The sequence below is a fragment of the Alexandromys fortis genome, unplaced genomic scaffold (assembly GCF_014885135.2).
Source record: "Alexandromys fortis isolate MF-2015 unplaced genomic scaffold, M_Fortis_MF-2015_v1.1 scaffold_197, whole genome shotgun sequence".
Taxonomy (NCBI): domain Eukaryota; kingdom Metazoa; phylum Chordata; class Mammalia; order Rodentia; family Cricetidae; genus Alexandromys; species Alexandromys fortis.
In genome coordinates this window covers 698039-723536 of record NW_026068072.1, presented here as the reverse complement: position 1 = coordinate 723536, position 25498 = coordinate 698039, and the positions used below count along the sequence as shown (strand labels likewise).

The 25498-nt window shown below is 48.6% G+C and overlaps 1 protein-coding gene across 3 annotated transcripts in view; it reads left to right on the top strand.

The window, feature by feature from the left end:
* Positions 1-5605: 5605 nt before the first annotated feature.
* The window catches only part of Myo1h (myosin IH), a 64855-nt gene continuing 44962 nt past the window's right edge, over positions 5606-25498 (top strand). For 2 of the 3 annotated variants that reach the window (XM_050121103.1, XM_050121102.1), the window contains exon 1: positions 5607-5772. In XM_050121103.1, coding sequence (XP_049977060.1) covers positions 5761-5772 — 12 coding nt within the window. In that variant the 5' untranslated portion in view covers positions 5607-5760. Of the gene's footprint in view, positions 5773-25498 lie in introns of all 3 variants that reach the window. The other variant, XM_050121105.1, reaches the window with a different exon arrangement.

Here is a 25498-nt window from a genome sequence, read left to right as displayed (position 1 = left end):
TGGCTCTAACTTTTGTGTTTTTCCCGGAACAGGTTCTAGTCATCTTCCTTTCCTCACACTGCCGAGCAGTGTCCCCAAGACGGTGTCTTTTCGGTGACAACGCCCCTTGGTCCCTTCGGCAGGTAAGCGCTGGGACCGCCATCTTTTCCTTCTTTTGTGTTGTCTGTCATGGTTGTCTGCCCATCCGGTTAGGAAGGTACACCTCTTTTGTTTTGGTTTGCCTGATATCTCCATATAAGGGCTGACCCAAGTCTTGGCTCCTGAACACCACCCCTTGTCGGGAGACATAAAAGTCCGATACAGTTTCCCACCCCTGTTGACCGTTGCTCTCCTGCTGTGCCCCTCAGAGGGTGCTGACGCCTGGCACAGAGTGACCTCTCGTCTGGGGGAGTGCAGCATGGGGCTCAGCAGGGGGAAAGGAGCTGCGTGGCAGCATGGGAGATGAGGGCGGGAGGGGGGGCGGTGCTGGCCAGGTGTGTGAGCTGTGATTGGTGCAAGCTTCCTGCTTGACTGAAGCCTCAGGGCCCTGCCTGAGCCTCTGGTGTTGGTGACACTGAGGTGTGGGCTTCTCTAGTCTGGTGTGTCACTTGGAGACCTTCTGGTGCCTGGCTCCCCTCATGTGAACGGCATAGGCATCTGCCCCAGTGTAGGACCACAGCACACAGAATACAGCGAAGGCTCTGGGTCCCTCTTGGACTTCTGCTGGGCTATGTGCCTGTCATCTGAGCGGCCTGCTTCTTCAGGCACTTCTGGCCTTCCAGGTGCTCCGGATAGATCTGTGGCCCTGTGATGTGGGATTCCCCTCTGTATGCTGTGAATATGTTTTATTACCATTGGTTAATAAAGAAAGCTGTTTTGGGCCTATGGCAGGGCAGAATATAGCCAGGTGGGAAATCTGAACAGACATATAGAGAAAGAGTAGGCGGAGTTAGGGAGATGCCATGTAGCTGATGAAAGAGAAAGACGCTGGATCCTTAACAGTAAGCCACAGCCTCATGACAATACACAGATTAATAGAAGTGGGCTAATTTAAGATGTAAGAGTTAGTTAATAAGAAGCCTGAGCTAATAGTCCAAGCAGTATTTAATTGAGATAGTTATCTGTGGCTGGGCAGCTGGAAAAGAGGAAGTAGTCTCCACGCTATAGCCCCGCACAACGGACTCTGAAGACCACAGCAGTACATGGAGGGGGCCTGGGGCTCACCTCAGGCTTTGGAAGCACATCACTGGTAAAGCTGGGGTCCCAGGGTCCAAAGCCTGAGCCACTCCAGGGGTCTGAACCAACTGGAGCCATCAAGGATGGTTGCTGCTTCTGCGTGGGCCTTCTAGGATTTCAGAGGTGGTCCGAGCAGAGGGAGCTGGGCCTGGCTGGCAGAAAGAGGCTGCAGCTGGCTGCTCTGGTGTATCCCCTCAGCTCCTGGTCCACTTTGATTCTCAGCAGCTGGTGGGTGGATGTAGCAGTGGTCACAGCCTTGTGTTGCTGCTGCTGGGTGTGTACCCTCAGCTACCTGGGGCTGATCTTCAGCCGGGTGCTGCAGGAGCCGGGCCTCAAGGTCAGACACCCGTGCTCTGTGCTGGCACTGTTGGAAGACAAGGAGTGAGCCTGGGGGGGGGGGGGGGTTGCCTGCTATCTGCCTACCCGGGTTCATTGTCCAGACACTGAAAGAGTGGAATGGATAAATGAGACGGTAATGCACCTGTGGCCCTTTATTTGCCAGTTCATAGAGAAGCTCTTTTGGTAAGCCATAGAACCAGCTGTGTGGGGAGCAAATGCCCACCTCAGCACCTTCAGCTTCACACAAGTGAGCGCAGGTCAGCAGCCCCTTAGAGTCAGTGGCGTTAAGGTTTATACTGAAAGCGTAGACAAAAGAGAAATTGTTCTGAACATTCAGATTAGTTTTGCAGAAAATTGTGAGATTGATTTGGAGATCAAGCGATATTTTTGTGGAGCTGGTGTGAAAAGTATTCAGATTCTTGGGACAGTGTGGGTGATCCAGGAGTCCTTGGTTGGAGACATGCCTTTAGCTGGAGGATTGCCCATCTTCTTCCTTAGGAAACCACTTTTAGAGATTAACTGGATAGGACTGACTAATTTCCTGGATATCCCTGGACTGAATAGTTTGTCAGATACTATCATTTTGGATATAATATCAAACTGATATTAGCCAAAACAAAACAAAACAAACAAACAAACAAAGATCATAGCAGGGCTCCCTACACTTTCAGTAGACACCGCCCCATGAAGTCCCCTCCTCCATTCCCGTCCCTCATGCCACCCTGGCTTTTTCAGATTCTAAGAAAAACCCAGAGGACTGGGCCTTGGCACCTGTCACATATTAGAACATCTATATCTCTCTACTTCTCAGAAAGTTGTAGTCCCAACTCAATTACAAATCAAAGCTGGCTTTGGAGTTGGAGCACGGCTCTCTCCTTCTCTAAATCCAAGCATGTTGTTAGAAGAAAAATTCAGAGTTTCTGTCTCATACCAGGAGAGCCACCTGGTTGGGGAGTATTGTTGTCAAAACTCTGTTATTCCCCCCAAAATGCTATTTATCCCCTTACTTATTTCTGACTCTTTGGTACCTTTCTTAGACTAAACAACTTAAGTGTATATTCACAGACTGATAGGTAAATAGATAGATAGATGTGATATATATACTCAGTAAAATATTATTACATTTATAATATGTATGTGTCTACATGTATGGCCCTGCCTATGCTTCTCAACAATTCAGTGACTTTCTGGGGTCCTGGAAGATTTTCTGTGCCATTGGCATCCCCTACAATCCACAGGGACAAGCCATTGTGGAGTGGACCAACAGAGCTCTTAAGGATCTGTTGGCCAGGACTAACTCACCAGAGGATGGGAGAGATCCTCATCTGGCCTTAACAGAGGTCCTTTTCCTTATGAACTTTCTAAGTTTTGATGACAAGGGTTCAGCTCAGCTTATAAACACTGGGCATCTCTGCCAGGGAGCACATCCCTGCCCTAGTGAGAAGGAGAGATCCTATCTCCCTTCCCTCTGATGGCAGCCCCCAGCCCCTGTTAACCAGTGGGAGAGAGTATGCTTGTGTTTTTCCTTAGACTGCCACAACACCAATATGGGTCCTGGTACAAGATGTATGCCAAGCCATGTATCAGCCTGCTTCCACCAAGCAGGGAATAACCCAGGATGAGTATATCTGTATATACCCCCTTTTCTTGCTCTCATTGTCTCCCCAAACAACTTGATTTATTGAGGGCAGAGGTTTGGCATAATATAAAAAGGCTATCAAATCCCCCCTGGGTGTTCACATGTGCATTAATTGACAGGGTGGTATTGTTAACCCTTATTCTCTTTAAATGTCTCCTGCAGCAGGTGCAACATCAGCAGACAGCAACTAAGGAGACGCTTCGGGTGTTAATGGATCGTAGGCATCCTTCTCGCAGTCCTCCACAGGAGATTATGCATGCCTTGCTATCTGCAATTCAAAAGCCTACTGCCTAGTCCCCCAGCCTTGGCAGCTTTCCAGGAATAAATGCTCTTCAGGGGATGGTAGTCAATGATGGGTAAGAGCTTGTTTGGTAGGTCAGCCTAAGACAGGCACAGTCCAGATGCTGAGCTTTCCTGAGGTGGGGTCCACAAGGCCTGACCAAAGAACTCTGGCTCTTACTGAGCACCCATGTAGTAAATAAAAAAGTGTGGCTATGTAGTAAATTACAGCCTATCAAGCCAAAAGGAGCAAACCTGGAATCTGTCTGGTGCTGTCAAAGGTCCTGATCATGCAGAGCCAATGAGAGATGACCAAATGATGTCAACTGTCAACGGATCAGAACACCTGGGTGCTGGGAGGGTTTATACGTTTCCCCCATTGTTAAATAAACGAGTCTGCTGTACACCTTCTACCTGACTCCCAGTGTCTAAGACATTGACACTGCGCCTTCTCACCCCCCTCCCCCAAGGAAGACGCTAGGTCCCAGCAACACAAGTGCACGTGTGTGCAGAGACTAGCAGACATCATTGTCATTCTTCAGGTGCCCTTCACCTTGTGCTCTGAGGCAGTCTCTCTTTTTGGCCTGGAACTTACTCTAGGCTGGGTGGCCAGCAAGCTCAGTGATCTACCTGCCTCTGTCTCCCAAGGGCTGAGCCAACAAGCAAGTTCTACCATTCCCAATTTTTGTAAAAGTGTGGATTCTGGGGGTTGAATGAAGGTTCTCACACTTGCAGGATAAGCCATTGCCTGATTGAGCCCCAGACCCAGCTGGGGAGTCATTCTGTAAAGGCCTACACTACGTTTACTTATTTGTAAGTAACAAGTTCTTACACCTGAGGTTGGGTGGTTGTCAGCACACACTGCAGGTGGGTACAAGCAAGGCAAGGAGTGGAAAAGAGAAAGGAGTTGGCTGGAGACCACTGGTGACAACAGGGATGGCCTGTTCTATTTCTAAATCCATACACTCCATCTGCCAGGTGCTCACTGTCAAATTACATCTGAGATGAGATGTTGATCTATCTGAGGTTTGCAATTTGGCTTACAAAACTGAAAATGCCAGAGAGGGGAGGAGCTTTGGGCACAATTTGATGTAGCATTTTCATAGGGGCATCAGGTCCCTGACTTGATTTCTATGTGATTGTATTCATTTCTGCTCCCTTTAAAGCCTTCATTCTTAGACTGTGCCAGATTTCCTTGTCAGCTTGACACAAGCCTATGTACACCTGGAAGACGAACTGACCTCCATCAGATGGGCCTGTGAGTGTCTGCTAATTGATTTAGGAGGACCCAGCTCACTGTGAGTGGTGCTATCCCAACAAAGGCAGCTGGAGAACCAGGAACTTGATACTCCCTCCATGGTCTCTGCTTCAGTTCTTGCCTCCAGGATCCTCACTGAACTCCTACCCTGGTTTCCATTGATGATGGACACAATCCATAACCTGTAGACTGAAATAAACCCTTTCCTCTCCAAGCTGACTGAGTCCCATGTTTCTCACAGCGACAGCAGAGCAGACTGGGGGCAGGCTGCTTTGCTCTGGCAGTACTAATGGCCCTGAGGCTCGCATGCTCTAGACTATCGACCGAGAGGAGGAGGACTTACAGCTGGGCCCTTCCTTTCCTGGATGTTTCTAAGGAAGTATCCTTGTTTCCCATTATCCCGGTTAACCTTGTGCTCTGGGAGAGTCACCTGCTGGACCAAGCACAACAGGAGGAGGTAGAATCACGCCCCACAGACACGTGACTGAGGTGCTTTGAGGACAGGGAAAGGGGACGTTGGCATCACTACCTTCACCATCAGAAGGCGATCAAGGCAGTTATCCAGTCATGACAGAAAGCCTGCCTTGTGTTTGTTGGATAGCAGAGGATGGTACCCAGAGCTCTAAGTCCCCCTTCCAACATACGCATCCTTACTAACTGCAGCCGATGTCTGAGGGTATAAATGGAGAGTTCCTGCTGGTGTCTGTAGAGCAGGAATAGGTGCCAGTGCAGCTCAGTGAGGGCCCTAGCTGGTCTCAGCAGTCATCTGAGGGACCAATCAGAGGCTGGCAGTGGTTGTAATGTGATCTGGTGGGAGTCTGGTTTCCAGTTGTCTTCAGGTGGGCAGCCTCCCTCGGGTGCACTCCCTGCCTCCCCCTGTGAATTATTCATTAGCTTCTACTTGGCCATCTAGAATCTCCGTGGACCTTGATGCTGAGTGTCACATGTCACAGGATCGCCAGCTGCTGCAAGGCAAGTTCTGCACGGCTCAAGCAGAGCAGGGCTAACAACGGCTCTGCCTCCCAGCAGCATGGAATCCAAGGTAATGGGCTCGAAGGTGGCCTTGCTGGGGACTGCTCTTCTGCCAGGGCTAAGTGACGGTTCCCCTGGGCTTCCAGCAGGCAGGAAAGACTTGGGCTAGCATATGAAATTCTGTCCTTGTTTGGTGAAAGGTTTGGTCTGAGGTCATCAAGTAGATGTGTCTCGGCCATCGCCCGGGTGACGTGTGGTCTTTTAGAACCAAAGCGGGTGAAGCGGAGCCGAGTTTCTTGTGTGCTTCAAACTGGAGACAGCATAACTTTCTGTCATGTCAGAGTGGTCACTATCATACTGTCCAGTGCGGGAACTATGAACCGAGGGTGACTTCTGAGGCCTTGAAATGTGGCTTGTGTGTTTGGAGGTGGAAGAGCCACGTAGGCAGCTCGTGGTGGTTGTGTTAGCCTAGACGGAGCATTGAAGAGAACCATAGCGACTGTTGCCTCCTTGTCTAGGAGTGTCTGTAATTTCTTTACTCCAGAGACACTACTGAATTTAAATATAGCAACTTCAAGCTGTCTAAGTCAGGGGTAGGAAAGACCTAAAGAAACAACCAAGGGCAGAGACAGCCTAGTGTAAACCCCTTACCTTTTCCTAGGAGTTAATTCTACGTGTACGTTCAAGGGTGATTTTTCTGTTTGTTTTCTTCCCCAAAGAATGACCTCAAAAAAAAAAAAAAAAAAAAAAAAAAGAATGACTTCAGCACGTCTGTTTAGAGAACACGATTTACTCATGGACTTTCTCTTCCTAGGTGACCAAAGGGATCACAGAAGTGGTCACACATGTAGTCAGAATAGTTTAGTAGCTACACACAGGAGCCTCCTGCACCAGGAACACCAGCTACAGTCTGTCATGGATCCATTCAGCCATTATCCATTTCTATAGCACCAAATACTGTTGCCTTGGCAACCAGGACCTACAACAGTGTTGGCCTTGAGGTGTGTGTGTGTGGGGGGGTGGCTTTCTGTTCCGTTGCTGTAAAACATCTGAGTGTTGACTGACAAAGGCCGCTTGGTAGAGGGGTGAGTTCACAGACATGCAAGAGGTAGGCCTGTCCTCAAACAAGGTCACAGGTAGCATTTAATGTCATAGCTCTGTGTGTGTGTGTGTGTGTGTGTGTGTGTGTGTGTGTGTGTGTGAATGTGTTATGAGTACATGTGGAGGTCAGAGGACAACCTGGGGTGTCAGCCTTCACCTTTCACCTCGTTTCTCACAGGATCTCTCTTCTTGTTTCCCTCTGCATGCGCTATGCCAGCTAGGCTGTGAGTTTCTGGATTTGTTCCTTCTGCTTCCCCACTTGCTGTCAGAGTGCAGGGCTTACAGATGAGTGCTTCCTGCCTCACCTGGCTGTATTTGAGTTCTGGGGATTTGAACTCAGATCCTCAAGTTTGTATCCATGAGCCATGTCGGCATCCTGAAATACATCTTCCAGCAAGCATATGGACTGGGCTTCCTGCAGTTGCGTGGTTTTAAATAAAATTCTTCTTCATTGTAAATTCCCAGCTTGCCTTTGAAAGCGTCAGGTTTCTGCTGAAGCCACTTGAGGACCTATGGCTTCGGGAAGCAGCAGCTGCCCTGCCTGTCCCCAACACAACAAGCTATGTTGATTCTTTTAGGAGAAACATCCCCCAACTTCCTCCCATAACAAGGTTGGAAATGAGCCTTTGTCACCAGAAACTGCGCTTAGGGTGGCAGTGGAGACCCAAATAGACCAAGTCTGGAGTAACTCTGTCCCCAGCAAGCTTCACCCAGTGTGTTTCTCATTCCAAGAATTGCTTCCCTGAGCCCCAAACCCTTTTGTCCGGCATTCCTTCAAAGATAATGTCATTCGCTGTCTAAAACAGATAAAGGCACCAATGACATTTTATTAAAAATAATTACGAACTCACATAAGCTGTAAAAACAGAAGGTGAACGTCCCTACACTCTGGCCCTGCAGGTTACTTTAACCTAATTGTGCCTCAGTTTCTGAGCAAAGTTAAAACCATCGGCACGGTGTGCGCTCTGGCCCAGAGGTTGCATCTGTGACTTGTGGGACAAGCCGACAGTGGAGAGGAGATGTTTCTGCCCTCAGTCCGTGGCTGCTAACTCCTGTCCCTTGTCTACAGGGTCCCCTCGAAGGCAGTGAAGGGTGTGTAACACGTTGGGCTCAATAACAGGGTCAGATAAGCCTCACAGGTGTCGGTGCAGGTCTCACCTTTCATTTTGCAGTTGATGTTGGGCCACCTAATTTGATGGTATGTGTTTTTGGTTTGAATTTTGAGACAGGTTTTCTCTGTGTAACAGTCCTAGCTGTCCTGGAACATACTTTGTAGACTAAGCTGCCCTCAAACTCACAGAGATCTGCCTGTCTCTGCCTCCCAAGTGCTGGGATTAAAGGTGTGTGCCACCACTGCCCAGTTAATATGCATTTTTACACATTCTATGACATTTATGTGTGTATGCACACACATGCGTGCAAACATGAATGTGCACGCCACAGCAAATGTGTGGGAGGCAGAGAACACCATCTAGGAGTCAGTTCTCCCCTTCTACCATGAGGTTCCCGGAAATCTAACTCAGGTCAGGCTCTGGACAAGTGCCTTTTCTCCTGAACCATCTTCCCGGCCCACATGTCTAATAGCTTAGTATTAAAGAATTGTAGGAGGTTAATTAAAAAAAAAAAAGGTCATTCAAGATTCCACAATGACTCAGAAACAACTATTCAGCCATGTCCGGGGCCGTTGTCCTTCTTAGGAATAGCTGTGGACAGAAAGTCACATGTTTTTAAGATTTGGATGAGCTATTCCTAACAACATTTGATTTTACTTGAATCCAATGAAAGAAATAGTTGGTGTAAAACAGAATTGCTATGCCTCAAGCAAAGGGCCTTCTTGAGATATTATTTTATTAACATAGCCTCAAAGTAAAACATTACTTTTTCAAAAATTTTATTTATTTGTGGGAGGGGACATCTCGAGTGTGTGTGCCCAGCATGCACGTGGAAGCTAAAGGAAAGTCACAGCAGTTGGTTCTTTCAACTCATCACGTGGACCCCAGAGTGGAATTTGGGACAGCAGCTTCGAGGCAAGCTCCCCCTCCCCGCGCTGAGCCATCCCATTGGCCCAGTGTTATGTGTAAAGAAGACCCTGAGTTACCTGCACCAAAGAGTTCAACTTCAGGCTGAGCTCTGAAATGAAAACAGAGGCTGTGCCCCCATTCTGATCTTTAAAAAAAAAAAGCATTTTCCATTGTCAAGACCCCAGTACATTCTGTTCTGCTGCTGCTTTAAAGTCTGACTTCCGTAGCTCCATACCAGCACTGTCTAAAGCGGGCCCGCGTGTTTTCACAGAGCTGCTGTGAAAAATGCTTATGTCGGGTCTTTCCCTCCAGTAGACCTCTGGTGCAGACTAGGAGAGCCAGGCCCCATGTCATCTTGCCACGGGAACTGAGGACAGTAAGTGACTTCCCAATGAAGCCTGCTTTGGTTAGCTCGCTTAGAAGTTGGGAGGAGGGGAGAGACAAGATCCCAGGGCTCACGGTCCAGCCAGGAGAGTGTGTCCCTGAGGTCTGGATTCCATGAAGACAGTGATAAGAGAAGGCACCTGATGTACACAAGCTAACATGTGTACACACCCACACTTGTACATACGTGCACACATGTGCACACACATGCAACACACAGAGACAGATTATAAATTTCTAGGGACATATGTTATATGTATGGCTTAGAAAATAGCCACCGATTTTCTCAGCTACTAAAAACAAAACTCTTACAATAACCATCTCGAGGTCATGCTTGCATTCCTAGCAGTCAGAATTATTCAGGTCTCCAAGCTGATGCTTTTAGTTCTTCACTAATGGAATACTAGAGGCTGGGTAACTTTGTTTTAAAAACAAAGGTTTACTTAGCTCCTGCTTCTGGGAGTTCAAGAGCAGGGAGCTTGGGGAAAGATCACATTCAGAGAAGAGAGCAAAGCACCGGGGACCTTCTAGCCTCATCCCCAGAACACCTCTTCCCCCAAACTTGTCCCCAAACTTGTCCCCAAGAAGGCCCTTAACCCCTCAGTGACCCAAGGACTACTTCTAGGCTCCTCCTCTTAAGTGTGTCACTACCAAACTGAGGACCAAAGTTCCAATACATGAACCTAAAAGGACAAAATGTATCCAGGCCACTTGCTCTTCAAAGACAATAGAAAGCCTACAGCTACTTTAGAGGCCACAAAATCGTTTCACTTTGTGGCTGGGAGACAGCTCAGTCAATGAAGGGCTTATAGTTTGAACATGAGGACCCGAGTTCAGATCCCTCGCACCCACACAAAAGCTGGCAGTGCATGAGGGTGCATGTCTCTAACTCCAGTACTGACAGTGGGGACAGGAGGGACCAGCCAGCCTCACCTGACTGTCGAGCTCCAGGCCAGTGAGAGACCCTGCTGATGTTTGGTGTTCCTGAGTGGGACACCTGAGGCCGCCCCCTGGGCTTCCACAAGCACACTCGTGTGCACACGCATTAAAAAGAAATCTGTAAGAGGTAGTATTGACGGCTGTGGTTACAGTCCCTAGGAGTAATGCTATAACCAGAGGTCACTGCTGGACCCAGACAGTACTAATGTGATCCAGCGATGTTACTAAGAAACAGACGTAGCTCCTGAGTGAACTGCTAACCTTGCAGCGCTGGCCCAAGAATCCAGTACTTTCCACCCATGTGATGTTTGAAGGTGGATTTTGTTTATGGAGAGATTTTGTTTATGCTCCATGTCAAAGTGATACGGAGCACACAAATCATTATCCTACTGTATTTACACACGTGTGCACACACGCACATGCACACGCACAGGAGTGGAGAGGATCAGAAGGAACGGTCCTCTCTCTTTTAAAAGCCTACTTGAGCCTGTGTCCTGGTGCAACTGTTCCATGGGTAAAAGTGCTGGCATTCAATCATGAAGACTTGAGCCCTCAGTACCCATGTCAACACTAGGTGTGAGTCTCTAATCCCAGGGCTAAGAGACAGAGGCAGGAGGATTACTGGAGCACACTGGCCAGTCCAAGTAGTGAGTTCCAGGTTCAATGAGAAGTTCTGTTTCCAAAGAGGGGGAGGAATGATCTGATCCAGGAGGACACCTCACATCCACCCTTAGTCCCACAGGCACGTGGGTGCACACCCATGCAACCAGCACACACAAAATCCCCAGCACTGCAGTACACACATGTGTGTGCTTTTATGGGTATATGTATTTTGCTTGTTTTTTTTTTTTTAAAAGACAGGGTTTCTCTGTGTAGCCCTGCTGTCCTGGAACTCACTCCATAGACCATTGTCCTTGAACTCACAGAGATCCTCCTGCCTCTGCCTCCAGATTTAAAGGCGTGTGCCCCCATGCCCGGCTGGATATATGACTTTTTAGTTGGCATGTGATAAAGACACGTGTTTTGGTTGGTCGTTGGCAGGTCCATCACCTCAGTTATGATTTGTGCTGGGAATAGTCAGGCTCCTCTATGCCAGCTGCTTTGCAATCTCCACTTGGTTGCTGTGCACCACACAGCCCCGGTCACCCTCACTAAACACCCTCTTGCCTCTCTCCCTCCCTTGTGTCTTTACCAGTCCCTGGTTACCTCTTTTCTCTCAGCCTCTGAGATCAGCTCCCAGCTTCAACCTGTCATGAGATCATGTGATCTGGTCTTGTTTCTTCCTGGGCTTGACTTATCTCACTGAACAATGTCCCCCATTCCCATTCATGTCGCTGCAAATGATAGGACCGCCTTCTTTTCCAGAGAGTTCTCTCTCTTTCTCCTCCTCCCTCTCCCTCTCCCCTCTCCTCCCTCCCCTCTCATGTGTGTATGTGTGTGTTTTCAGGTGCATGTGCATATGTGTGTGTGTGTGTGTGTATATATATATATGTATATATATATTCCACATTTCCTATATCCATTCATCCATCAATGAGCAAAAATTGCAGGTAACTTCTGAGCTGCAGAATTACAAATTTTGTTTTTATTCTCTTTATTGCATTTTCCAGAAAATCTAAAGTAAATATGCAATTTTTTTTCAATCACCAGACCAGGGAAAAATATTTTTTTAAGTGTGTCCACTGGCATCTCTCCGTAGCTGCTTATCTAACAAGGACACTGTCCACTTCCTCTCAGCACAGATCAGTCAGGGTCACAGTGAAAACTGGAGAAGTTTTAAAATAATTTTACACATCCCTAAATTTTTTCCTTTTAAAAAAAGTCCCCAATGATGCTTTCTGTGAGGTCTGTCTCTTTGTCTCTCTGCCTCTCTGCCTCCGTCTCCATCTCCTTCCCCTCCCTCCTCTTTCCTGATAAACTACAAAAATCCCAGCCTCTAATGCCCAAGACTACTGTCCTGGATTGGGAACCCGAGAAGCTGCCCACTGGGGAGCAAGCATCCTACCAAGAACGTCCAGTTTCTACCTAGAGTTTTGCGTTGTTTAAACTTTCATGACCGAGCAGTGTGTGTGGCTGCAGGAACAGGAAGGAGTCTGAGTGCCAATGACATCCTCTGGGGTCAGTGTGTGTCCAGCGTCTTCTCCTATGCATCTGGGATGAGAGCCTTTGGGCCATCTCTGCAGGAAGAATGGGCTCCTGCTGTGCTGGGCAAGTTCATTGCCACAGAGGTGAATGAGCACGGCTGGTGTCTGAGAAGAGGGGTTGGGTGTTTCTAGGTGTAGGAGGAGAAAGGAATTCGTCTCTCAGTTCTGTATGCACCAAGCCCTGAGCTCCTTGTAGTTGGAGCCTGCAGGACTCTTGGATCTTGGCCACCTCTTCCCCCTTTCTGAGCCTCTCTCTCTCCCAGCCCTGGCAACTGGCACAACTACATTCCTACTATCTCGGGGAGCGAGAATTTCCCTCATATTTGATCTCTAGTTTCACGCTGAATTTTTCCCTAGGTGACTGGCCTGAGTCTTGCAGGGAAAGAGCACAGGGAAATGGGGAGTTTTGTGGAGAAGCAGAATGTGGTTCAGGGGCAGGCTGAGGTGATGGGGTTAGGGTGGGGATCACAGGGTGGGCTGTGTGTGGTTCAGGGGTAGGGCTGAGGTGACGGGGTGGGGTGGGGATCACAGGGGGGGGCTGTGCGTGTCCCAGCTGCTCTCACTTCAGGGACTTTGCATGTGCTGGAGAATGAGTGGATCTCTGGGTTGACCATTTGCTTTTCTCTTGAAACTTTTCCAGTAATTCTGCTATGCGCTAAAAGTCTAAGAACTAAAAGTTGAGCGTTCCTAATCTGGAAGCCTGTGACTTTTCAGGGATAGAGTGATTTTTCTCTAAAGAAAAGTTCCACACCTTCCCCATGGGAGAAGTTCTTGATAAGGTAGATGGGCTGAGCATAGTGGCCAGTAGCTTTTCAGGAAGGTATCAGATGTGGGGTGTGCATGAGACAGACGAATTCCGAGGTTAGACCCGGCTAGCGTCCCTACGGTCCAGGTTGCAGGTTTACACATTCCAAAGTCTGAAAAAATTCCTAACCTGAATGCTCTCTGTTCAGCATTTAGCTAAGGCCACTCACCTGAACATTCTAGATGTGGACAATGTCTGTGTGTGCCGCAAGTCACAGCCCTTTTCACCCAAGTACCATTTGAGCAACCTCTAGGGAATTGGTGGGTAACTTCGAGTCAAGAGCAAAGGCTGTGAAGTCCGAAGCTGGGGAGATGCTCAGTGGGTAGAGAGCCTACCACGCAAGCGCTATGCAGCAGCACACGCCTACAATCCCAGGACTGAAAAGGCAGGGACGGAGGATTCGTGGCGCTCACTGACCCTCTGGCCCAGCAGAATCCTTAAGGTCCAGGTTCAGTGAAAAATACTGCCTCTGGGATGATGATGAGGGTGTTGATGGTGATGGTGGTGAGGGTGTTGATGGTGAGGGTGAGGGTGTTGATGGTGATGGTGATGGTAGTGAGGGTGGTGATGGTGAGGGTGTTGAATGGTGATGGTGGTGAGGGTGGTGATGGTGGTAAGAGTGTTGATGGTGATAAGGTTGTTGATGGTGATGGTGATGATGATGTAGACATAGACTGAGGAGGATACCCTGACTCTGACCTCCAGTTTCCACATACATGTGAACCCTCTCACACACACATATGCACATATAAATACACACCTGCAAACACTCTTTTTAAACATTGTGAAGTCATAATTTTCCTTTTAACCCAAAGACTGATGTGAGGAGGAACCAGGATTGGCAGGAGCGGGGGACACCAACAGGGAAAATGTTCATGGTGCCAGTCCACGTAGGTACACACATGTCTCACTGCTGGTTTCTGCCATGGGCTCCTAAACCACAGAGACTCTTCTGTTCTTGGAGAAGGCAGCTGAGGAGCCAGGAACACACTCCCGGAAGAGCCTCCAGGAACACAAAGCCAGAAGAGCCTCTAGGAACACGCACCTGGAAGTGCCTCTTTCACAAGTTCATATGCAAACCACGCGGCCAACAGAGAGCTTCTGTGACCTCAGGGAGGGTTATGTGTGGCTTTGCTGAAGGAGGCTGTAAACTCCACAGATGTTTTTGAAGACTTATCTTTATTGTTTTGAAATGATGTATGGGTACCCACAGAGTCCAGAAGAGGGTGTCGATCCCCTGCAGGTAGACTTACAGGCAGTTGTGAGCTACCACATGGGTCCTGGGAACCCAATGCACATCTTCTGCAAGAGCAGCAAACACTCTCCACCCTGCACCAACTCTCCAGCCTCTGGAAGTGCTCATCTGGCTTATTTTAGGAAACACGAGTCTTGCTTTCTACACCTTCACCCAGGACTTAAGCTGAGAAGTGTGGCCATAGGCTTGTAACTGTTCTCCCTCCACCCGCGACTCCCACGAGCCAGTTAAGACGCCCTAACTGTCTCTCCCAGCAGCCCAGCTAATCCTCGAGGTAATTTAGAGGCATCGTTCTGTTTGCTGATATTTGTAATTACACTCATCGGTGATTAAGAGGCATCTGGATAGTAAAACGCTAACTGTCTGCTGGTCGTTAGATGAGGAGATAATCCTCCATTTCAACCACGGGGCTGCCGGCCTCAAATCCATCCTTGAACAGACTTTGTCTTCAGTTTTAGCAGCCTTGTATTCAGAAGTGGGGAGAGCACTGTCCAAGAGGCTTCCTGAGAGCCTGGCCTATCTGTCTGCATCTGTGATGTAGCCCAGGCTGTCCCTGAATTCTTTATCCTCCCGTCTCAGCGCTAGGAACAGTCAGGCTCTGCCAAGCCTGGCTGAGATTTTGCTTAGACGCATCACAACTCCAGGGGGTAGAGCAAACCATCGGACTGCTTAGACGCGGCTGCATCTGTGGTCTCACTTTGTTCTACTAGTGCTATGACTTTAAGCACCACAGATTCAAGGACTCGGTTCCCAAGGGAACTTGGCTAAATTAGACAGGAAGTCTGTTCCACACACATTGACTGCAAGGCCCTAGAGAGAGACTTGAAAGTCCTGGGAGACCTGTTGCCTCTGTAGCAGCCATGCAGCTCCACAATGAGACAATGGCACATACACATGCAGAGTCACACACAACACACAGAGTCAGAGGCAATCAGACACACCACTGTTGTGGAGACACACATAGAAAGACAGAAACATACAGACACAGACACACACAGAGAGACAGAAACACACAGACACACACACACACAGAAACAGAACACAGACACACACAGAAAGACAGAAATGCAGATACACCACATACAGACACACACAGAGACATACACACATGGCACAGAGTCTCACCTTCTGGCCCAGGCTGGTTTTGAACTCATAGTCCTCTTGCCTCGGCCTTCTGAGACCTTACAGGTGTGAGCCACCGTGTCTGACCCCCCCACTGATTTCTTCTGCATCGCTGAGAGCCTGTGGCCTACAATGTCAGCACAGAAAGCATGTCAGAAGCCCCTTGTGCCTGAATGTGTGTGCACGCGTGTTTGCTCGGTCCCCAGTCAGATGCCCTGACAGGGTTAAGGGTTACTCTTTTTGGCAAGGGTCATGATTACCCTGATGAGATCTTGTGTGTGTGTGTGTGTGTTTTAAAGTCTCTAAGAATTTTCCAGTATCTCCTATAGGCTGGTCTCTGGCTTTGGATACAATTTTTGCTTTGTTAGCCAATGTTTGGAACTGCAGACAGAAAAGGCATGTTCACCTAGCTCTTCATTGGGCTGACGCGCTATCTCTTGCCTTGAGAGCAAACTCTGGCTACTGCTGTTATTAAGGATGGTTTGCAGTCTCCCTGCCCAGGAGGGGCATTCTATGGAGGGCACAAGGAGTGAGTGCCGAGCTGTCTCACCCGCTAACTAACCTAGCTCAGAGCGGGCTGTCTGGCCTCAACCCAGACATTTGAGTGCTCACAGGGAACCTGACAGGCAATTGTGTTATGGAAGCTGACACGCTGAATGGCCGCTTTTCTCATATTCTTCACCTGTCTCTTTGTGTTAAAGGGGGAGCTGGCAAAGAAGCAGGGAGGGAGTGGACGAGGCAGGGAGGGGGAGGCAGGTGGGTGAAGTGTCGGGCGGGTTCCCTGTGCACTCTGATGTAGGCGGCAGGCAGGAAAGGGCTGCATGGAACAAAACTCTATTGTTCGCTGTCATCTTGAAATGAGTGTCAAAGTAGGCGGGGGGTGCTTTGACCGTTAACTGCACAATTTAGCCGGCCTGTTGTGTCCTGCGGGCCCCACCTCCTTGGAGTCTCTCAGATTAGAAAAGAAGGCTCTAGCCTTTCTAAATGGGCCATCTCTCGTCCTTTGTGCCCAGACTGCCCAGTGTGAAATCGACAGTGACGTTAAATGTTTTCTAATGAATCATTACTGAAAGGAAATGGAGGGCTATCTGTGTAATGGATTGTAGCGCATTAAAATGTTTTATTTTACACACAAAAATGTTGTCCTTCACAAGCACCATGATTGTCGCAGAAAGGCCTTTGTGCTGGGACCGTTTCAATGGATTATCGGCCAGCGCTTCCATCCCAGATGGGAATCAAAGGGCGCATTTGGCTAACTAATGTTTTTCAAGATGGCAGCCATGAAACACATTTAGTATTTAAAGCTGTGGTTGTAAAGGAATGCTTGAACTCAGGCGATTTTCTCACTTACTTCCCTCCCCCTTTGGGTTTGGGAAAGAGAAGCAACTCCCCGACCTCTGTCCATTCCATAGGGGACACGCAGCCACTTCTCAGCCACCAGCCCCAGACCCCAGGCCTGGGGGCTCCCGCCTTCCCTTCACTACATTAGGTCTGTCGTCCCCCCCCTTCCTTTCTTTCTGTTTATTTGATGTCTTTCTAGGACAGAGTCTGGTGCTCGTGTCTGAGTGGTGGAAGCTTCTGGAGCTTCCTGAGTTGGCGCAGTGTGAACATCAGTTTCAGGGCTGTTTTGCCGCTAATTTGACAACTGACATGCAGGGTCTAGCCTGTCCTCCTCCCTCTCCCTCTTCCTCAACTCCACTAATGCGGGGGAGCTGTGGCTTGGCTGCAGCAGCCTCCTGGTGCTCCAGGCGACATTCGTGCCACATGCACCTGTGTTTGGCATTCTTTGAGGATGCGTGAACTGGAACCCTCAGCCTTGCAAAAACTTTTATAAGAAGGGCATTTTTTCTTTCTAGGAACTTCAGTTCACAAACCCCAAACGTCGTCCACCTTGCTTCCCCTCTCTCCGACAGAAAGAAAACACACTGAAATCGTGTACAAAGAATGGCTCTGTCGTCTGTGCAGTAGGGCCATGGACAGACAGGTCATGGATCTTGGTTGCAAAATGGAGCCTGAATGCCTTGCTCTGTGAAGGTTTGGAGGAGACAACCTCAGGACTTTGTAGAAAACTTAAACAAAAAACCTTTCTGCAGGTAGGAAGAAAGCAAGGTGACTTGCTAGCTCGCCCCAGGAGTGTAATTCTCCAGAGGAAATGAGGGTTCCCACTCTCTTGGCCTCTGAGTACAATTATACATAGAAAGCATGAAAGATGGCAGTCCAGGCCTCTGCAGAGAGATGCTCTCATCCACTTCCCTCTGAGCGTTAGAACTGGGATGTGACGGCTTTTACAGCCCCTTTATTGTGGGTGTCACCTGCATATGGGAAGTATGTTAAAAAAATGTGGAGCCTGCTGGACTATTATAAACCATATGCTTGTCTAAGCATCTGGGTCTAGATAGAATGTTCTAGTACCCCAGAAAGTTCATCAGTGCCTCATCCTCTGGCCTCCCTTCACACCAAAGACAGTCACAGTTTGGGTTTTCATGTGCATTCTCTGCCTGTCTGTCTCTCTCCTCCGTCTCGTGTGGTGTGTGTGTATTTATACAGCTTTAAAATAAAAGAAACTAGTCCATCTTCATAGAGCAGAAGCCTCCAGCCAGTATTAGGGGGCTCGAGGAGACAGCAGTTCTTCCTAGACACCAAGAAAAACAATGTGTCAAATCTGGTGATACCCTCCTGTCACCTCAGTAACCAGGAAGCTGAGGCAGGAGGATTGTGACTTCAAGGCCAGCCTGGGCTACAAAAGCAGGTTTGAGATCAACCAGTGCCAAATATTGAGTCCTGCCTCTAAGCCCACGGGCTGGAGACAGCGCATCAGCCAAGTGCTCACACCCTGGAGTGAGGGTGGGGGAGCTCTGTGCTTGACCCTCAGCATGGGTCCAGCGAGTGTAGTGAGGAGAGGGAATGAGAAAGAACAAGCAAGCTGAGCTGTGTGAAGGTTCCATTTCTTAGAGTAAGATGGGCAGAGGTCTCTGGCTAACACTCACCACTGGAGAGAGTCAGAGAAAAGGAAGTCCGACCACAGCAAACAGACTGAATGGGGGCCATGGGAGTGGTGACGAACGGCCTTCTGGTCAGGGTGGGTGGCTGTCTGTTAAATCCAGGAGAGAGTGCGGACATAACCAGCATTTGTTACTCGGCACACAGTGACTCAAAGGGGAACTGTACCCCAAACTATGAGTCTCCAAATATTTGCTGTGAACCATCCCCCAAACTTCATGTTTCTTGCTGGTTCTGGGGTGTGGAGGAAGGTGGGTAGCCAGGGGCTGCAGCCCAGCTTTCTACCTCATCAGCGTACGGTTTGAGACCTCCTTTGAGACAAAATATGATCATTATTTTTTCTCCAAAGTCTCAATAATTACACACTTCCATCCTGGGCTAGAGATAATCCCAGGAGTTAAGGCTGCATCCTGCTCTTCCAGGTGACTCGGAGTTTGGGCAGCTCACAGCTGCCTGCAACTCCAGTCCTGTGAATCCAAGTGCCCTGGAGGGGGGAAGTGGCACTGTGGGTAGCGCTTGCTGCCCGAGTATGAGAACCTATATAAAAGTTAGACACAGGGGCTGGAGAGATGGCTCAGTGGTTAAGAGCACTGGCTGCTCTTCCAAAGGTCCTGAGTTCAATTCCCAGCACCCACATGGTGGCTCACAACCATCTGTAATAAGATCTGGAACCCTCCTCTGGCTTGTGGGCATACATGGAGACAGAATGTTGTACACATAAATAAATAAATAAATAAATAAATAAATAAATAAATAGATAAAATCTTTAAAAAAAAGTTAGACACAGAGTGCCATCTATAAACAGTTGCTGGGGCCTGCTAGCCAGCTAAGCTAGCCAACCGATGAGCTTCAGGTTCATCGAGAGATACTGCCTCCAAATATATGGTGGCGGAACTAAGGAGCCAGCTCGGCTGTTGAGAGCGCTGGTCACTTTTTTTAATTTATTTATTATGTATACAATGTTCTGTCTGTGTGTATGCCTGCAGGCCAAAAGAGGGCACCAGACCCCATTACAGATGGTTGTGAGCCACCATGTGGTTGCTGGGAATTGAACTCAGGACCTTTGGAAAAGCAGGCAGTGCTGTTAACCTCTGAGCCATCTCTTTAGCTCCAGCAATGGTCACTCTTGCAGAGGACCTGGGCAAGGTTCCCAGAACCCCCATGGTGGCTCACAACCATCCATAACTCCAGTCTCACCCTCTTCTGGCCTTTGTGTGCATTGCTTCCTTCCTTCCTTCCTTCCTTCCTTCCTTCCTTCCTTCCTTCCTTCCTTCCTTCCTTCCTTCTTTCCTTCCTCCCTCCCTTTCTTCCTCCTTTTCTTCCTCCCTCCCTCCCTCCTTCCTTCCCTCCCTTTATTTCTTGCTTCTTTCTTTCCTTCCTATTTTTTGAGACAGAATTTCTCTACATAGCCCTGGCTGTCCTGGAACTCACTCTGTAGCCCAGTCTGGCCTCAAACTCAGAGCTCCTTCTGCCTCTGCCTCTGCCTCTGCCTCCCGAGGGCTAGGGTTAAAGCCACGCTCTACCTGAGTAGTTTCTTCTGTTACTGTAATCTATGTGTTGCCAGCGAGACGGCTCTGCAGGTGGATGATCTGGCATTGAAGCCACCCGACTCTGCCCCTGATTCTGATGCCCCATGGCATGTGTGTCTTCCCGTGAATAAACGTAGTAAAAATGCAAACCATCCCAAGAGTCCGTCTGCCTCCACCATGTGGTGTGGAGGACCATGCCTGCCTCCCTGTGGCCTCCGTGGTCCCTGAGCTGCATCATGCATGGATGTATCGCTGATGCTCACCTGGCATCTTCCTTGAAATGGACTGTACACTACTGTGACCTGGTGCCCTTGAACGTGCCACTTTTGGAGACTGGACGGATATTGAGGAACACAGTGGTACCGCCTTCACTCCAGCAGCTGTGAGCAGCACAGTGTTGACGGGACGTGTGTTTCTCGATTCTTCCACACCAATATGACGCACGTTTTCTGAGTACATGGATTCTGGGGTCGGACCCTTTCTGCTTTAGTCTCCGCTGACATTGGCCAAATGACGGGTCCTTTTCTCCACATCTGTTTTCCACCAGTCACCTCAGGTACCTGCCCCCCACAGGCACCTGGTGCCGTGTAGCCTGCAGAACTGTTTGTGGTGTGGTGTTATCTCTGAGTCTGGAGAGTGGTCTCTTGGAACTGTCACATGTCACCATGGTATCCCTGCTTGCTTCTTCTACACTGGCCACAACTGGAGTGGCTGCCTGGTCACAGGCCCTCCTGAATTGTTTCCCTCAGAAGTGGGTAAGATTCGCATTTCCCCCATCAGGCTCAACCTTCCAGCAAGTAAAACTTTCTCGGGCTCATCCATGTCAATCTGTCCTTTTTTAGCAGGGCTGGATTATTATCCATTGGTGTGCTGTCTACATGCTGAATTTTCCAACTGGGATGGCAGGAGTCAGTTGTGCAAGGCTCTGATGGCCTAGCAAGATCTGGGGCCCTATTATACCTGTTTAAAAACAACAGCTTTCTGGAAGCTGAAGCGGTGGCTCCACAGTTAAGAGCACTTATTCTTGTGGAGGACATTGGCTTGGTTCTCAGCGTCCACGCTGTGGCTCACAGACACCTGTAACTTCTATTCCAGAGGATCCAATGCCCTCTTCTGACCTTTGTATTCACCCAGACAAACATATAGAAAATAAAAGAAAATAAATGAATAACATTTTAAATCTACATTTGAAAATAATAGCTTTAAAAATAAGACAATTCATAGTTTTACGAAGACCACATTCACTCACACGTATGCAATTCATGTTTCACTCCCATACTGTGGCTTTAGTCCCCTGGGTTACAGGAACCTCACCACGACATGACCAGGTTGTCACCGCTCCTGGGAGCCTGCCAAAGAATGGACCCGTGGGGTCACAGGGTGACCTGGAGCAGCTGGCAGACTGGTGGAGGGTCTTAGCTGTCTTAGCAGGCATCTGTCATTGCTGCCGTCTCGGCGAGAAGGAGATGGTCTCTCCTTGTGTTTTCAATGTGTGTCTTCATCTCTTGGAGTCATTGTCTGTGCATTTGGGGCGACTGTGTACACTATGAACTGGAAGGTAGATCTAGTGCAGATAAAAATTCATAATGTGCAAGCCGACACCCCGAGTTCAATCCCAGGAACCCAGCGTGGAAGGAGAGACTTCACTCCAGAGAAGCTGTCTGTTGACCTCCACATGCCGTGACATGTCCTCCCTCACCGCTGGTGGTGATGAAGGCATACCTGTCCTTAAATGTGCATTTAGTGGATACTCCAGCCATAGAGATCAATTGTCTCCAGGGAAATTACAACACAGAACTGTGTTCTCCTGACGAGGTATGTCCGGAGAACTGAGAACTCATTAAAATCCACAGTGTGGGGCCTGGAGAGATGGCTCAGGGTTAAGAGCACTGCCAGCTCTTGCAGAGATCTGGTTTCAATTCTTAGCATCCACATGACAACTCACAGCCAACCATGACCTCAGTTCCAGGGGATTCAATGCCTTCTTCTGATCTCTGTGGGCACCAGGCACACACATGGTACCCGGGCATGCATACAGACAAATTACTCGTACATATAAAATAGCAATTTTTAAATCTCACAAAATCCAAACTGTTCCTGCACAGTGGTACATGTATGGGATCCTAAGCCTTCAGGAGGCTTAGGCAGGGGGGCTGCAAGTGTAGGATCAGCTTTAGTTATACTTTGAGACCTTGGCTCAAAAAACAAAAAACAAAACAAAAAAAAAGCTTCAGGGGGTTAAAAATGGGATGTGAAGGGAAAAAGCGCATGGGGAAGTTGGAGCACTATGATCATGATGCATCGTGTTTGTGTGTGAGGTCAAAGAATTAACTTCAAATGTCCCTTGAGAAACCCAAGTGTTCAGTAATTGCATTGATACTGTTTTTATGTGTCTGTTGTATAGATAGCATGAGACAAAGCCAATGAAACTTTGCAACATCTTGATTATTTTTCCTCCTCCTCTTCTTTCCTTCCTTCCCTTCTTATTTTCTGTATGATGAACATTTTGCCTTCGTGTATGTCTATGCTTCACACGTGTGCCTGGAAGTCAGAAGAGGGCATCACGCCCCACAGAACTGAGCTTAAGGGTGATTGTGAACCACGATGTGGGTGCTGGGAACTGAGCCTGGGTCCTCTATAAGAACAGTGAGTGCCCTTAACCACTGAGCCATCTCTAACAGCCCCATCTTGGCTCCTTGGCAAGCAGAGAAGCCGCTGAAGGAAAATAAGCCATGTCCAAGGATTCCAGGATGCACTGAGCAGATTCCCAAGAGTAAAAATGGTGCCACCCTGAGCATCGGTGAGGAATCTGACATTAGTGAAGCACATACATCAAATGCCCATAAACCTGTAATAAGCTCATCGCTGTCTCCAGATTGCCATGATGGGGGCTCAGTGCGCAGGCACCTGGCTGCCTTCCTTTTAGAGCACTGTGTGGATACTGATAAGGGACTTTTTCTTCCCTGGAAGTGTCCAGCTAGGGCTGGAGGGATGGCTCCACTGTTGAGAGCACTTACTGATTTTCCAGATTTTCAGTCCCCAGTACCCATCCAGTGGTTTGGATCTTGATTTCAGTCAATAAGATGGGGAAGGTAGATTTGGTTTTTCTGGGTCCGGTTTTTCTGGGCTAGTGTAGGGAGACATCTACTGGTCATTGTTTTAAAAGCTTTTTTTTTGCTATAGAAAAGTTTTAAAAGTGTATGTAAAGCAAACAGGATAGCGTACTGCTCCAGCCCGTCTAGCCACTATATTTTCATATGGACCTCCACCTCTCTCTATCCAGCTCCGTCATTTTTGTGGTTCCATTTGGTAAGAGTTGATCAAGCACACCCAGGCTGAATGCCACACACGCTAGCGATGTGTCTGCAGCTAGCTGACTCACAGCTCTATCGAGTCAGAAAGTTTCCATCGCTGCGCGAATGTCCTTCCCCCGGCAGCCCCCACCGGGCGACAGTTGTTCCGAGTGTCCACTGTAGATTAGCTGTGCTCGTCCCAGACAGTCACACAAATGCCATCGCATGGTGCATGCCCTTTTGCATCTGGATTCTTTCACAATGTCCGGGAGGGTCTTCCACGCTCTCTCGAACCCTTTACTTTGCTTTTATTGCTATGTTCAGTCTTCAGTGCAGATGGGCCACATCCATTCTCCGGTTGATGGGTCTTTGGACTGTGTCCAGTTCCAGGCCATTCTGAATGAAGCCGTGCATGGGCTGAACTTGGTGTTCCAGTCTTTTGTGGGCCTGAGTTTACATCGCTCTTGTGTAAATACTTAGGGGTGAAGTACTGATCAAAGGCTACAGCTGTGGCTGACTTCATTAGGCACCGCCAGGCTCCCTTCCCTGCCAGCAGCGGACATGGAGCTTAGCCACATTTGCTGGTGTCGGGCACCTGACCTCTTCTAGTGAAATCTTCATATTTTTTTTATTCCCTTTCCCTGATCACCAATTGTCTCGAGTGCTGTGTTCAGTGATCATTTATCTATTTTCCTTTGTAACAAGGTCCAGTTAAGTCTTTTGACCAGTTTTTAATGTTTTTTCTTATCACTGAATTCTCTCCCTCTCTCTCTCTCTCTCTCTCTCTCTCTCTCTCTCTCTCTCTCTCTCTCTCTCTCTCTCTCGTGTGTGTGAACCAATCAGCTTGTAGTGTTTGCTTCTACCACATGGGGCCCAGGGATCAAATTCAGATCATCAGGCTTGGCGACAGGTTTGAACTGGGAAGGCCTTTGCTCAGTGTGCATACCCCTTTAAATAATGCATCTGACTTAATTATACGCATGCCCAAATGTGCGTATGAAGTCAATAGGGGATTCTCCCTGACGTTCACTCAGAGGACAGTTTGCCTCACTGTACGTGCACTCAAGCCACTGCAGGAGCAATCGGTGTCTCCTGCTCTCACCTCAGACACAACTGCAGGGAGATGAATGGAGTCTACCGCTGAATGGCTGTTAGGAGAGATGCATCCCATTGTTCAGGGTGTGTGCCCGCAGTCTGGTGCTTGGGGTGCAGGTTGGAGTTCCCAGTTTGCTAAGAGGTGGTTGGTGCATTGTTCAGAGATAGGTGTGTGTGCACAGCGTGTGCAGATCAGGGCCCCAGGCTGTCAAATGCATCATTATGAAGGCAGTGTGTTTGTAGTCCGAACCAAGCAGAGTCCTGGGTTGCCACTCTGTTTCCTGTGCTTGCTGCCTCACCTTGAGGCAGGGTTTCTTGATGATCCAGAAGCCAGCCATTTCAGCTGTGCTGACTTGCTAGTGAGCTCCCAGGCACCTGCCGGTCTCTGCCCCTGATTGCTGGGGTTATGGGCACAGGCAGCCATGCCTGAGTTTTTAGCTGGGTGGCCTCGTGATCACGCAGGCTCTGAAGTGAAGAAGCTGGTTCCCGGGTGCAGAGGCTTTGGAGCTGTAGTTTTAGTTTTCCTTCCTTTTGAGAAGCTTCATTGCTGGAGTCTAACCTCCATCTTTCTCTCCAGTGTTATCTCTTTGCATCTCATCTGAGAACACTCTCTAACATACTCTGGTTGGAAAATACTCTTATTTGTTTTTAATAGTTTTATTAATAAATTTTACACTTATATGTAGATCTAAGAGCACCTCAGTTTACAGACTGCATGTTTGGTAGCACACTATATCTCTGTGTGTGCACATAGTAGGACCACATGTTTGGCTGCACACTACATCTCTAAGTGTACACATAGTAGGACTGCATGTTTGGCTGTACACTACATCTCTGTGTGCACACATAGTAGGACTGCATGTTTGGCAGCACACCATATCTTTGTGTGTGTACATAGTAGGACTGCATGTTTGGCAGCACACTACATCTCTGTGTGTGCACACAGTAGGACCGCATGTTTGGCTACACACTACATCTCTAAGTGTACACATGGTAGAACTGCATGTTTGGCTACACACTACATCTCTGTGTGCACACATAGTAGGACTGCATGTTTGGCTGTACACTACATCTCTGTGTGTGCACATAGTAGGACCGCATGTTTGGC